Here is a 14198-nt window from a genome sequence, read left to right as displayed (position 1 = left end):
GGACCATATGGGACACCGGGATTCGAACCAACCACCTTTGGTCTTGGATCGGCTGCTTGCGAGGCAAACACCGCTGTGCTATCTCTCCGGGCCCTAGAGTAATAGTTTTGCAATAGCTACCATGGAGGCCATATGGCCTGGCCAGGGGTTGAGGGAGAAGTCCTGGTTTGCCACGATGCAGCTAGTTTAGAGGGAGCAGGGCAGGGATTGTCTGCAGGGTCCATAGTCAAGTGGCATCCACTGAGGTAGCTCATGGAATGGAAAATTTCAGATGCTCAGATGTGGAGCTGGCTTTGCAGGTGCAGACAGGTGGTCCATGTGTCACACAGCATGAGAAATGAAAGCAATAGGTGGGATATGTGGTGTCCAGGACATGCTGGGGGTGAACAGGCAGGGGAGCCACATAGTGTTGTGGATGGATTCACTCTCTCTGCTTCTTTCCAAACCACATCCATTATCTAGTGCTGTTCTTGAGCTACTCCTTATTCTGTGTTTGAAGGGGATATGAGTTCAGGGAAAACCACAAGATGCTAGGAGGGGGGAAATGGGTATGTGTATCTGAGGGAAAAGCCTTAAGCCACATGCTCTCTATCAAATCCACTATTTCATGATTCGGTGAAAAGAGAAACAGACAACAAAGGGCACTGAGGGTTGCTTAAATGGGATTCACATTTTGGTTCTGGTGAACAACACTGCTTTGAACATAGGCACACACGTCCTTTCAGATCAGCGCCTCAAGTCTGGCCAGAATATGTGCAGTTTCCATGTTCAGTTGTTGAGGAATCACTGACTATTTTCCATTGAGGTCATACAACACATATACCTGCCTACCATACACAGGAGTCCTCCTCTGCCACATCCTCACCCCTTTCTGCTGACATTTCCTTTTCAAATCTGAAGTGGCACCTCCAGGGACCAGCCTGGTCTAATATCCTATCCTAGACCATCGTATTCCTCAGTCATCCTCTCTTATCTCCCAATCTTTCCTCCCAAATTGCCTGCCTCAATTTCCTATCATCATAGCTTGTCATGGAGAAATCTTTTGTCAGTGGACTGGTCCCAACCTCACTTCTTTGTTTTTTTGGTAGGTTTTTGTTTGTTTGTTTGTTTTTGGTTTTTGGGCCATACCCGGTGACACTCAGGGGTTACTCCTGACTATGTGCTCAGAAAACGCTCCTGGCTTGGGGGACCATATGGGAAGCTGGGGATCAAACCAAGGTCGGTCCTGGGTCAGCTGTGTGCAAGGCATATGCATTATTGCTGCTCTAGCACTCTGGTCCCAAACTCCACTTCTTTGGATCTAATCTCTTTTTCTCTTTCCACCCTTACTTAGTTGCTGCCTTTCACTTTTTTTGGTTCTGGCTACCTAAGTTCCAACTAATAAGCTTCCATATCCATTGAGACCTCTTAAATCACAATTTCCATGCACCCTGTAGTCATAAACTTGCTTTCAAAGGGGGACTGCACAGCTCAGCTAACACCACAATGTCTTTAGGCTCCTCTCCCAGGGAGGCTGACCATGGGGGTCTGTGGCTGCACTTCTTATATTTTCCCCTAGAATTTCAAAGTCACATCTCATGAATAATAAACCCACCCCTCATAACCCACCCCTGGTACATTTCTTTATTCAGCCACCAGATTCACACAGAAACTCCAAACACTAAGCTGCTAAGATCTCCTTTTGTTCTGCACAGAACTGGGCTTTCTGTTATACTGAGCTCCCACACAGCAGCCAAGTACCCTGGGAACTGTTGCACGTCTTATAGTAAGATGGACGAAAAACAAATGATGTTAGCCAGAATGTTAGCCAGATGGAACCCATCTGATTTCAACAGTAGATGCAATTTTGTTTTGTTTCCATAATGGGCAAAGCTTGGAGAGCCCATTCCTATGGCATATGGAACCTCTCCAGCTTTTAGGAGATGCCTCTCAAATTTCAGTCCTTCAGCATCTCATGCCCCCATCAACATGGGTCTATGGTGACTGGACAGCTGGCCCATTGGAGGGGCTAAGTTTGAAGCCTGGAAGGGAATCCTCCCATCTCTCAAATCATCTTAATTTCTTTAGCAAAGCCATAGGTTTCCAGAAACCCATCCTCTCTGCCTAATAAAAATGATCTAGACATGAAATTATCATTTATGTTGACTTGCACAAAGCAATGTAATGGGCAATAGTCTTTGTCTCTGTGCACATGACAAGTTTTAATAGGGGCGTATTATTTTAACTGTCCCTTTTAAAGTGTGTTCATTTTAGTGACTTGTTCTGTCACACAGAAAGTTTCACTTTTTTTTAGAAAGTTTCACATTTTTTGTAGCTAAATTGATCCCTGTTTCCTTTATAATATCTACTATTTATGTTTTAAGAAATCCTTATTATGCTTGTAGTCATAAAAGCAAGCTTTGACAATTGCATCTAATTGTTGTCAGGTCTCACTGATTGCATTTAGGGCTTAGCTGACTCCATCTGGAATTAATTATCAGTCTAGTGTCTAAAAGGGATTTGATTCTATATTTTCAATCTGGAGTGTCAGGTCCCAATAGTATTATTAACATATTTCAATTTTTCACTTATTTGAAATATTCTATCATCTACCAAGTGTCCATATCCATTGGGGCTATTCCTGAGATCTCTTTAAATTACAGTAACACTATTTCAAAAGATTATTTCTTATTTAGGAGACTAGGTTCACATTTCCCCTGTGTGACAGCACCTCATTCCACTCACCAATGCACTCCTAACCCCACCCTGGTCACTTGAACTCTAGCCACCCATTACTCATACCCCATCCCCTTGACCCCTGCAGTAAGAATTACATTCATTTTTGGGGGGACTACATCCAGTGGCACTCCAGGTTCTGCACTCAGGAATCACCCCTGGCTGGCTCAGAGGACCAAATGGATGCCTGGGTCAGCTGTGTGCAAAGCAAATGCCCTCCCTGCTATACTATAGCTTTAGCCCCCTAGAATTACAACATTCCTATCTTGGCTTTTTTAGTAAGCTTTTTGTCCTGGTAGAAAAATCTCTGCTACGTCCTTTATAAGAATTGCACTGGTTCTCATATTTAAGATCAGCTTGTCAAACACTGTGAAGAAGCTGTATCACTATTATGATTGGCAATAAAAATGGACTTTATGCCTATTTATTTATTTATTTATTTGGATTTTGGGTCACATCTGGCAGTGCTCAGGGGTTACTCCTGGCTCTACACTCAGAAATCACTCCTGGAAGGCTCGGGGGACCATATGGGATGCCGGGATTTGAACCACTGTCCTTCTGCATGCAAGGTAAATGCCTTACCTCCATGCTATCTCTCTGGCCCTGGACTTTGTTTTAACATGGGAGAATTTTCTGATTTTTGTGATGAGTCCTCCTCATCATGTATTATCTTTTCAACAATTCAGGTTAAAAAAAATTTTTTTTGTTGCTGCTGTTGTTGTTGTGTCATACCTGGTGAAGCTCTGAGCTTACTCCTGGCTCTGAACTCAGGAATCACACTCCTGGCAGTGCTTGGGGGACAATATGAGATGCCGAGGATTAAACCCAGGTTGGCGTCATGCAAGACAAACACTCGATCTTCTTAAGTATCTCTTTGGTCTTTTGTAAAAAAAAAAAATATTTCTATTAGGGGCCGGAGAGATAGCACAGTGGTAGGGCATTTGCCTTGCAAGTGGTCGACCCAGGACCGATGTTGGTTCGAATCTCAGCCTATATGGTACCTGGTGCCTACCAGGGGCAATTTCTGAGCACAGAGCCAGGAGTAACCCGAGTGCCTCATTGCTTTCAGATCTTCGATTAATTCCTAAAGTCCCTAAGAGGCATCACTGTTGTTGTAAATATTTATTGTTTTTGTTTGTTTTTTGGGTCACACCCGGTAGCACTCACGGGTTACTCCTGGCTCTATACTCAGAAATCGCTCCTGGAAGGCTCGGGAGACCTTATGGGATGCCGGGATTCGAACCACCATCCTTCAGTGTCTAAGGCAAATGCCTTACCGCTATGTTATCTCCCCGGCCCCTAAATAACATATTTCTATTATTTTATACTTGTTTGATTCATGCATTGAGCTTTTATTTTATTGATCTACATGTTGCTCTAAAATCAACTCATTTCATGAACCCTTTAAGTTCTAAAAGTTAGTCTCTTGAATACTCTATAAAGCATAATTCATTGTTTCTCTTATTTGCTTCCCTTTACTTTGGTGCTCAGTGAGTTCCATGCTGTGGCAGCAGGCAGCTTTGTCTGTTTTTTGTTGTTTTTGAGACAAACCTGGCAGTATTCAGGAATTACTCCTGGCAGTCATTGAGGGACCATATGGAAATCTGGGATTGAGCCTGGGTACTGCACAAGACAAGCCCTTACCACTGTACTACCACTCTGGTCCCCATAGCTGACTGTTTTTTTCACCAGCAAGTAAATGCCTTTACATTTCTTCTTTGTAAAGATAGCTCTAGCTTTTTTTTTATCTTCTCTTCTAGTTTCAACAATTAAATTTTGATTGTATTGTAGAAAAAACACCATAGGAGTCCTACTCTCTTAATAAATGTTCAAGTGTACAATGTGTAAGTATAGCAGCTCACTATTTATTTGTAGAGCTATTAGTCTTACTCGCTTTCTCATTACTACTGAGGCCACAACTGGTGATAGCTCAGGCCCAATGCACCAGGTCCTCCACGAGGTGCTGGCAACTCACCATCAACACTGATTTCTGTAGTCACTGGGTGAAGAAGAGAAGGTGGAGAATTGAGCTGAGTCTTCCCAATGGCATGGGACCCTTTGTGAATATCAGGTGACAAGATGGCACCTTTCCTTAAGGTCAGAGCATGGGACTTTATAGAATATCCTCAGAGAAAAGAACCAGGTGAGTTGCTGCCTCTGCCAATATTGAATGATGGCACCCTCACCAGGCTGCTTCATCTAACATCTGAAAATGGAGGGTTCCTCTATTAACCATGGTTCCAGGAGCATGAACAACCTACTAAGAGTCAGACAAGTCCCAGGAGGTCCTGGAAACACAGTTGCTTCAGTGATCTGCAGTTATCTGAGTCCCACAGTGGACTTCAGTTCTGGGCACTTGTGCCTATCTTAGCAGAGCCCAGCTACGAAGATTCATGACCCCTCCCATTGGCCCAGGTGTCTTGACAACCTTCTCACAGTGCTTTTCAATTTAGGGTCCAGAACACTCATAAAAACAGAAAAAACCATGTGGAGAAATTTCCAGGCAGATAACTCTGCCACACAATGTAATTACCGACAGTAATGGTTTGCCTACAACTTATGAATAAGCCAAATGATGAAATTTCAAAAACTGTTTGATTTCCAGCTCACTCCTTCCATAGAGGGAGCTTTCTTGGTAAGAAATAGGAAAAATACTGAAAAAATATTGATAAGAATACATGTGAGTAAGCACAAACTGACTTGCCACACTTCTTGGAAAAAAAAAACTTTTTTTTGGCTTTACTCTCTCAGAACTGAGGTGCTTGCTTAAGTTAAATGCCCCTAATTAAAATAAAATTTGCAACAAAAGAGTCAGAAGAATCTGGGGGCAAAGACTTTAAACATGATGCAACTGTTTGAAATTGGAATGAACTGTGACAAGAATTCCACCCTGATGCCCAAACCAGTGGGGGCATTACAAGAATTTGGAATGCAGTAGCTTTTTGGTTTCTTACCCCAACCTGAAGCCCACAGTAGTAGCTTATCATGCCTTCTGCAGAACAATCTCGAAATCACTTTTTTTTTTTATCCCCACTTCCAGCCTTTTCTTGGAATCATTTTCTCTTGAAGTCAATGGGCATACAACCTGCCTGCTCTTTTCATCACCAACCAGCAACCTGATGGGCAGCACTCTACTGTGCTACATTACCTACTTGGTTATCTCTGAATGACTCAGACTCCAGAGTCAATCCCATGTTTTTATTCCATCCTGTCTCCATTACAGTTCTTCCTTTAGAGGTACCTCCCCCGAAGTACCCCCTAATGGTGCACCAGTTCCAGTCAACAGGCATTATGTACTTCATATCCTTCCTTCTGTAGTTTCTGGCCAGGCTTCCATTTCTGCCAGCTTGCTGTCACAGCTGTCCGTCTCCAACCCTCCCAGAACCCATTGCAGGGGTACGTACAGTTCATGGTCCCTTCAATATGTCCAGTTAGGTCTCAGACATTCCCCACTGTGCCTGCCAACCTCCATGGGACTATCTTCCTGCCACCCTTCCTGTCTCCTGCTTGCTGGAATTATTTCAGAAGACAAAGTAGGCAGAGGAAAGGTGAAACCTGGCTGAACCCCTGTGCCATCTCCCTCCCTCCTGTCCTGGAGGCCAGGGTCTACTTGGGTGACATAGCTGAAAACTGCAGCTTCCCTGCACAGTGGCCTGTGTATCTCTTCCGCTCAAGTCTGGTCTTCCATTATTCATCAAACAGATGAACTCTGGAGAATTCCACTTTGTGGGGGTCCTGTTATCTCTCGCTAGGGATCCTGACAATACTCCCTCCCACCTCTCAGAATCTGCCCCTTGGGTGAGACCCAGTAGAGCCAACCAAGCCCCCATCTTCACTGGTCTGGGTAGACTTTTGCCTGAGATTCCCTCAGCTCAGTGGTCTCATCCTTTAGACCTAAGGAAAGGTTCTGCTCTTTGCCCTGTCTGGGAAATCATGGGTCCTCTATGACATAGGAGCCAGTTGTGGGCACATGTCAACAGGGATGACTAAATAGGACACAAGAGTTGATGACTTCTCTGACAACATCCTCTACAGTACTCCGGAGTGCTGATCCTAGTAACTCATGGGAAGGTTCAGAAAGCACAGGGAAGCAAGGGCTGAGCCAGAGGGCATTACCTTTTGTGGTGGGAAGAGGCACTCCAGCAGGGCTTCATTGAAGCTGAGCTGCCCGTCGACTCGTGTCTTCTCCCACAGCTCCTGGGACAGTTGCACGAAGGGGCTGTGTGCATGCAGGGGCTCGGTCAGCAGGGCCTGTGAATATAGTGTCCTGCTGGGGTTCACACTTATCTTCAGTCCTGTGCTACTCTGCTCTGACACCCAACCCCTGGCTCCAGAATGAGCTCAGGTGTGCTTCTGGGCTTCTCCTGTTTCCCTTTGGGTGTTCTGTTATTTTGGACCGTAACTGTCATGGTCCAGCGCCTCCTTCTGGTGGTCCTTGGTACATTGTGGTACCAGGGATGGAACCCATACCACTTGCATACAAAACCTGTGTTCCCGTGCACTGAGCCAATTCAGTGATCATACTCTTTAAGAGTATGTTACTGTATGTTCAGTTACTGTAGATTTTCAGGGAGGCTGATACTGATCTCCACAGAAATGGGAGCATTCCCAAGGAAGAGCATACCCCATCACACTCCAGGACTAGGAAAGGGTTTCAATACACATTCGTAGTTTCATTAAATTTCTTTTTTATTCTTGAGAGTGGATATGCAATGTGAAGCATAGAAGTTGAACTAAAAGTTCATTCTGCTGTCACTCAACTCCAACAGTGGAGAGGATAAAGGGGGCAAAAACAAATATGGTATATAGAGGGATAATGTGAGCTTTGAGCCATTGTTTCAGACAAGAGGGTGAGTTAAAACAAACCACACTTCATCCACTTGACTTAAGCCTCTGATAGTTCTCCAAGACTGACCATGATTTTGTAGGGTTAGAGATAGTAGAGGAAAGGTGCTGGCTTTGCACGTGTGACCCCTGGCACAACACACAATTGTCTGAGCACTGTTAAGGTCTAGAATAGTCTCCAAACACTACAGGGTGTGTGTGGCCTCATGTCCCCTGTCCCCCAAAGAACTTGCATTTGCATATATACCATGATTATGTGCATGAATAGTCATTTCTATATTTGATGTTGCACAATTTGTTCACACAATGTGAAAAGCCTTTCAATTTATGGAGGTGGAGGTGATTTGCTAAAACATGGAGCACTGATAAAGGGCATAAATATCACTTGTCTCCCTTTCCTATCCAACACCCTCTGTATTTAGTCTAATATACTAACACTGCTGCTTCCTGACTTTCCAGTTCCAGTCTTGATTGTCTTGGGTGGTATGTGAGTATGCCAGTTTTATTGTAAATGAGTAAATGAGAGTGAATCATTCCCCTCTCTCAAAAAAAAAAAAAAAAACAACCTCATTTTCATCAAGTGGAACTGTCTCTGATGCTAGGTTGGAAGATGTGACAACAGTGGTCCATAAGCAAAACAGGTTGTGAAGCAGAACAGATGGACTAAAGGCCATCAAGTCATCCCACTGGGGATTTCCTAATTGTTTCAGAAATATACAACAGGGGCCAGAGCAATAGCACAGCGGTAAGGTGTCTGCCTTGCATGTGACCAACATAACATAGGACAGAACCCGGTTGGAATCCCGGCATCCCATATGGTCCCCGAGCCTTCCAGGAGCAACTTCTGAGTGCAGAACCAGGAGTAACTCCTGAGCGCAGAAAGGTGTGACCCCCCCACAAAAAACAACCCCCCAAAACAAACAAACAAACAAAAATATACAACAAGTGTCACTGTAAGGACTGGAAGGGGAATGTGAGCAAGGCAGTGAGGTCAGTGGCTGAGAAGTGAGCAAGAGAGGACAAGGGTATCTGGGGGCTGCTAGTACCATTTTAGAGACCTGTTTGATGAGCCTCCACCACCTGGTGCAACATCGAGGGTACAGAAAAAGTGAGAGCAGAAAATGCACACGGAGAAAGATAGTCCAAAGATGGACTCTTTGTAACGTATGCACAAGTGACCAAATTAAGGTCGAGCTTTCTTTCTGACAGTTGCAGAACAGTCACAAGATCCCAGGTACAAGATCCTGGATAGAAGTGTGGAAAAATGTAAGTCAAAGGAAATAAGGTGGCTGCTTCAATGAAGCCACATGGTTCTTTGTTCACATCAAAATGCAAGCTAATTTCTGGACATCGTTAATTGTTCAAAGGCGGCTGCAAAGGGAAAGATCAAAAGCCTGAAAGTCTCAGGCACAGCCGTCAACTGACATGTTTACACTTGATAACAAATAGTCAGCAATAAAATTGACCTTTCTTAGTAATCATCTGTGGGCAAGGAAATATAATGACCTTCTGGATAGTATCTTTATTGATGGTCTGAAGGAACTATTTAATTGACAGAAATTATTACCTACATTGTCTAAATATTCTGTGTTATCAGAGAGCCTTTTTGCACTATATTTAAACATTAACTCAGCTGTTCTGGCTTGGCCTTCCCACTGTTGCCTGCACATTCCCATTTCTTTTTTTTGTTTTTGTTTTTGTTTTTTGGTTTTTCGGGCCACACCTGTTTGATGCTCAGGGGTTACTCCTGGCTGAAGCCTCATCCCTCACCCATTCTTCCTAGGTAACTTGACCTTACCTACAAGACCCCGCCCATTTCCTGGGAGGGGTCTTGGAAAAGGTAGATAAGGCTTTGACCAGAGGGGATTAGGCCCTTTTGGTCTTTTGCCAGCTTGGAGGTCAAAGGGAAGATGGCTGAAAGGAGTTAAGATGCAGGGCTAGCTAAGAATGGCTGAATGCTTAAAAGGTTATGATATAGGCCACACATGTGGTAGATAGGGCATGAATAAAGTTGATGCTTCCTGATGCCTGTCTCTGGATGAGTCTGATTTCGCCGTTCACCTAAACCTGGGACCCGCCAGCTGAATGGGGATTGCGGAGCCACGTGGCCTGGGATGGCAGAGAAAAATCTCTCCATCCATCCACCTCAATCCAGCACCACCATTAATTATTTAATTCTACACTGGCTAAGTGCTCAGAAATTGCTCCTGGCTTGGGGGGACCATATGGGATGTCGAGGGATCTAACCGTGGTCTTTCCTTGGATAGCGCTTGCAAGGCAGACACCTTACCTCTAGCGCCACCTCGCCAGCCCCGCATATTCCCATTTCTTTTTCACATCCATCACCAAAGTAAAGAATACTGGGGGCCGGAGAGATAGCATGGAGGTAGTGCATTTGCCTTGCATGCAGAAGGACCATGGTTCGAATCCCAGCATCCCATATGGTCCCCCAAGCCTGCCAGGAGCGATTTCTGAGCATAGAGCCAGAAGTAACCTCTGAGTGCTGCTGGGTGTGACCCAAAAACCAAAAATAAATAAATAAATAAATAAATAAATAAATAAATAAATAAATAAATAAAGGGCCCAGAGAGATAGCACATCGGCGTTTGCCTTGCAAGCAGCCGATCCAGGACCAAAGGTGGTTGGTTCGAATCCCGTTGTCCCATATGGTCCCCCGTGCCTGCCAGGAGCTATTTCTGAGCAGACAGCCAGGGGTAACCCCTGAGCAACACCAGGTGTGACCCAAAAACCAAAAAAAAAAAAAAATACTGGCTCAGACATCAGGTGAGTTTAGATATGATCTTTTGTTTTCCACCTATGAAGTTTTGTCTGAGGCTCCTTCAATTACTAACATACAGATTCATTGGTTAGTTCACTAACTTTCATTCAATAAACTAACATCTCGATTTAATATTTGTGTAAGAACTGATTCATTTTTAATTTGAGGGGCTAATCCTGGCTCATTGGCCAAGTGGCTCAATGATTGCTGCTGGGGCTCTGTGGTGCTAGAGATTACCCAGGGCCACATCCAGAGGTGCTCAGGAGTGGGCGAGAGCCAGGGCCACACCTGAACCTGTAGAGGGCGATATTGTGCCATGATCTAACTAGAATCAGCAGCATGCAATGCAAATTCCTCTTTCTAACCCCTACAAGGAAACTACTTTAAAATACAGAATATCCGATGAGGTGGCGCTAGACGCAAGGTGTCTGCCTTGCAAGAGCTAGCCAAGGAAAGGACCACGGTTCCCCCGGCGTCCCATATGGTCCCCACAAGCCAGGGGCAATTTCTGAGCACGTAGCCAGGAATAACCCCTGAGCATCAAACGGGTGTGGCCCGAAAATAAAAAAAAAAATACAGAATATCCAAATTAAAAACCATTCAACACCCTTTGAAGCTACTGTTGTTGATTTACTCTGGCTTTCCATCCTATAAAATTTGGGACACACAGCTTCTCTTTCTCTCTAGAAGACTTTCACTCTGAAAATAAACCTCTATCGCTCTACCCTCTGTTGAGCTCACAAGCTATGGATGAAGCATGCAGGTGGCTGCTACTTAGTCTGAAAAAGAACATATCCATTCACCCAAACTAGGGCCACCCTTTGATTAGCCTGAGAAAAGCATTTCGGACAACCACCCTCCACTCAGGCCAAGAAAGATGTCCATTCATCCAACCCCAACCGATGGGCCCCTCCACTCAGTCTGAGAAAGAGTGTGCACATTCATCCAACCGACAGCTACCCCTCTGCTAAGTGTGTAACCTCACCTGATGGAACAGGAACATGAGCCGGATCCAGAGCTGAGGGTCTGGGCTGACAAGGACAAAGCTGGACTTGCTATAGAGGCAGTAAAGGCCCTTCAGGGAGCAGGTGAAAAGCAGTCTGGCCACAGAGCCTCTCTCAGAACCTGACGACAAGTACAGAGTTAGTGTGGGATTGCCTGGTACTCAGATAAGATACTTGTACTCCAGTACAGAGACCTGAGCTCCACATACGAATCCTTGTTGCAAGCAGGGCAGGAGGACCAGGGTTGCTGGCCTCATGAGGACATTCAGACTCAGCAGGCACAGGCTTCAGGGAGTGACCAAGTATTCATTTGGCTTGAAAAATATCAATGATAGATCTAAGAAACACCAAGTTCTTTCGAGACAAGACACTGAGAACTCATCTTTTACGGTGGACATTTGTGTATGATTCTACCTTTACATACTTTTATTTAGGCAGAAGTGCCATTTAAGAATGAAAATAGAATATAGCAAAGAATTGGCTTTGGTTGTTTTGGGAGAAAAATGAGGAAAAGTTAGTTTTTGTTTTGAATTCTTACCAAACCTTGTACTTTGAATGTTCTCTCCCAGCTAAATATGGGTCAAATCAATGTATAGGGCTTGTTTTCTGGATTTTATAATTCAACTGGTTTTCCCCACAGCCAAACAATTTCTAGAGTGATGTACTAAAAACTCAAACACAACTTTGAAATTGTGGGACTGAAGGTACACTATGACCCTAAATTATGGAGAGGGCAGACATTCCAAGAAGTCATTCTGGGGGACCCGGACTGCAGGGCAACTACTTTCCCAACTGTTCACATTAGCTGTGCCCACTGGTGGCCATGTCAAGGTGAAGTTTCCCTGAAACAGATGAGCTAGGACTGGCCCGTGTACTATGGAAGGGAAGAGACGGTCTACAGGCTTGTAATGAAACAGTTCTTGTGGTAAAACAGTTCATGATTTTGGAGTCATTTCAACAGTGTTGCTAATATTTCTAGGAACTAAGCCAATATGCCCCTCTCACCACCCCCCAGTAAGCATCATGAAAAAATAAATTCTGAAGGTGGTTTAAGCTCGAACTTTTTTTTACAATTAATAATGGCTATGTTGCTTTAATTCTTTCCCAGTGAGGTTTCCATAACTTTTAGCAGTGTCCCTCCCATACCAGCTCAATTCAACTCTGGGAAGAGGTACTTGTTATTCCACATCCCCTCTCCCCATTTCCTAGCTCCCTTGGGAGGGAACCAGCTGTTTCCCACTCTGTACTCATGATGGTCCCAATACAAGTTAAACGTCCACACAGGGAGATGACAATGTAGTCAGGTCCAATAGGTCCAGAAATAAATCTGGGCTCTCTTCTTAGGAGAGAGCACAATGGGCAGATTCAAGAGCAATTTTGGAATTTTTATGAACACTAAATCAAATGCATACAGCCATCTATCTGCACATCCACACCCCTCAGTTGGTCCATCATGTATGCTATTAATGCAGCTGGTTTCTGGCAGCAATGGAGTCATGCTGCGGTCACATTGAGCCGGTGAAAGCCCATGTGTTATACATGAACTCTTGGCTTGAACGAGCAGAATTGATCAAGTTGTGCAGAGGCAAACAAGGCAGGAGTGCTGGAATCCCCTGCAGGTACCACTCCATGTGCTACCAATTACTCAGCAATTCTGCCAAATGTGGAATAGCAACCAGATTGGGACACAATCATGGAATTTGGTTCCAGAATGATCCTCAAATATGGCTGTCTGCATCCTGCTGTGGGAGGAGGAGGAGCGAAGGGGGACTATAAGTGAGTTTCCAGGCTTTACTCTCTACAGTTGGCCCTTCCCAACTAAGACCCTCTGGCCCAGCCACTAACATCCAAACCTCAGAACCAAGCTCTGGGCTGTGATAGTATCTTTCAGGAGTTCTGTGACAACAGTGGGGTCTGCAGAGTAGGAACTATCTCCTGTGCCAGCCTCTCCAACTCTGAAGCTCTGCAGTAAGTGGCTCTGGCAACTGCTAACTGGGAACTTGTTCTTGGCTGCTTCCCAGCAGTGTCTGACTTAGGACACATCTGATTGCCTTTGTGGCTGCTTACTTGGTGTGGTCAGCTTGAGGGATGGCCTATGTGCCCATGACAGTCCCATGGGAAACTGGCTGCATCAAGTGAATGGAAACTATGAGAACAATATTTCCATCCAGTTGGACTCTGGGTCCTTCAACTCTGATAGGGACTATTTAGAAGAATTAACCTGTCTAGGAGGACTCCTCCCATTTTTTGCTTGTTAGAATTTTTGCCAAACCCCTTTTTCTTTTTCTTTCTTTCCCTTCCTTTCTTTTCCTTTCTCTTTCTTTCTTTCTTTCTTTCTTTCTCTTTCTCTCTCTTCCTTCCTTCCTTCCTCCTTCCTTCCTTCCTTCCTCCCTCCCTCCCTCCCTCCCTCCCTCCCTCCCTCCTCCCTCCCTCCCTCCCTCCCTCCCTCCCTCCCTCCTTTCTTTCTTTCTTTCTTTCTTTCTTCTTTCTTTTTTCTTTCTTTCTTTTTCTTCTTTCTTTCTTCTTTCTTTCTTTCTTTTCTTTCTTCTTCTTTCTTTTCTTTCTTTCTTTCTTTCTTTCTTTCTTTCTTTCTCTTTTCTTCAAACAGAACCACATAACTTGAACCATCTTGTTCTGCCTCACAAATTGAGGGGGAAATAATGGAGGGCACCAAGACCAAACAGGTGTATTAATATTGAGTAGAAATAAAAAATGATCAGACTTAAACACCAAATCCAAAGCCAACCACAACAGAATCGATACCCAATCTACAACAAGCTAGACACAGAAGGGACCACTTATACTAGCAGCCCGGAGGGCAAAAGAAGGGTATTATGGGATGCATGCTGGGAACA

General features: G+C 44.5%; 1 protein-coding gene across 2 annotated transcripts in view; it reads right to left on the bottom strand.

Annotated features, from left to right (window-relative positions):
• VEPH1 (ventricular zone expressed PH domain containing 1) overlaps positions 1 to 14198 on the bottom strand; it is a 134444-nt gene that overhangs the window by 23081 nt on the left and 97165 nt on the right. The window contains exons 9-10 of one of the 2 annotated variants that reach the window (XM_049774445.1): positions 11325 to 11464; positions 6832 to 6966 (exon numbers count right to left, since the gene is read on the bottom strand). In XM_049774445.1, coding sequence (XP_049630402.1) covers positions 6832 to 6966; positions 11325 to 11464 — 275 coding nt within the window. The remainder of the gene's footprint in view (positions 1 to 6831; positions 6967 to 11324; positions 11465 to 14198) is intronic. The other variant, XM_049774446.1, reaches the window with a different exon arrangement.

This window comes from Suncus etruscus, chromosome 6 (assembly GCF_024139225.1).
Source record: "Suncus etruscus isolate mSunEtr1 chromosome 6, mSunEtr1.pri.cur, whole genome shotgun sequence".
Taxonomy (NCBI): Eukaryota; Metazoa; Chordata; class Mammalia; order Eulipotyphla; family Soricidae; genus Suncus; species Suncus etruscus.
This window is presented reverse-complemented; position numbering and strand designations above follow the sequence as displayed.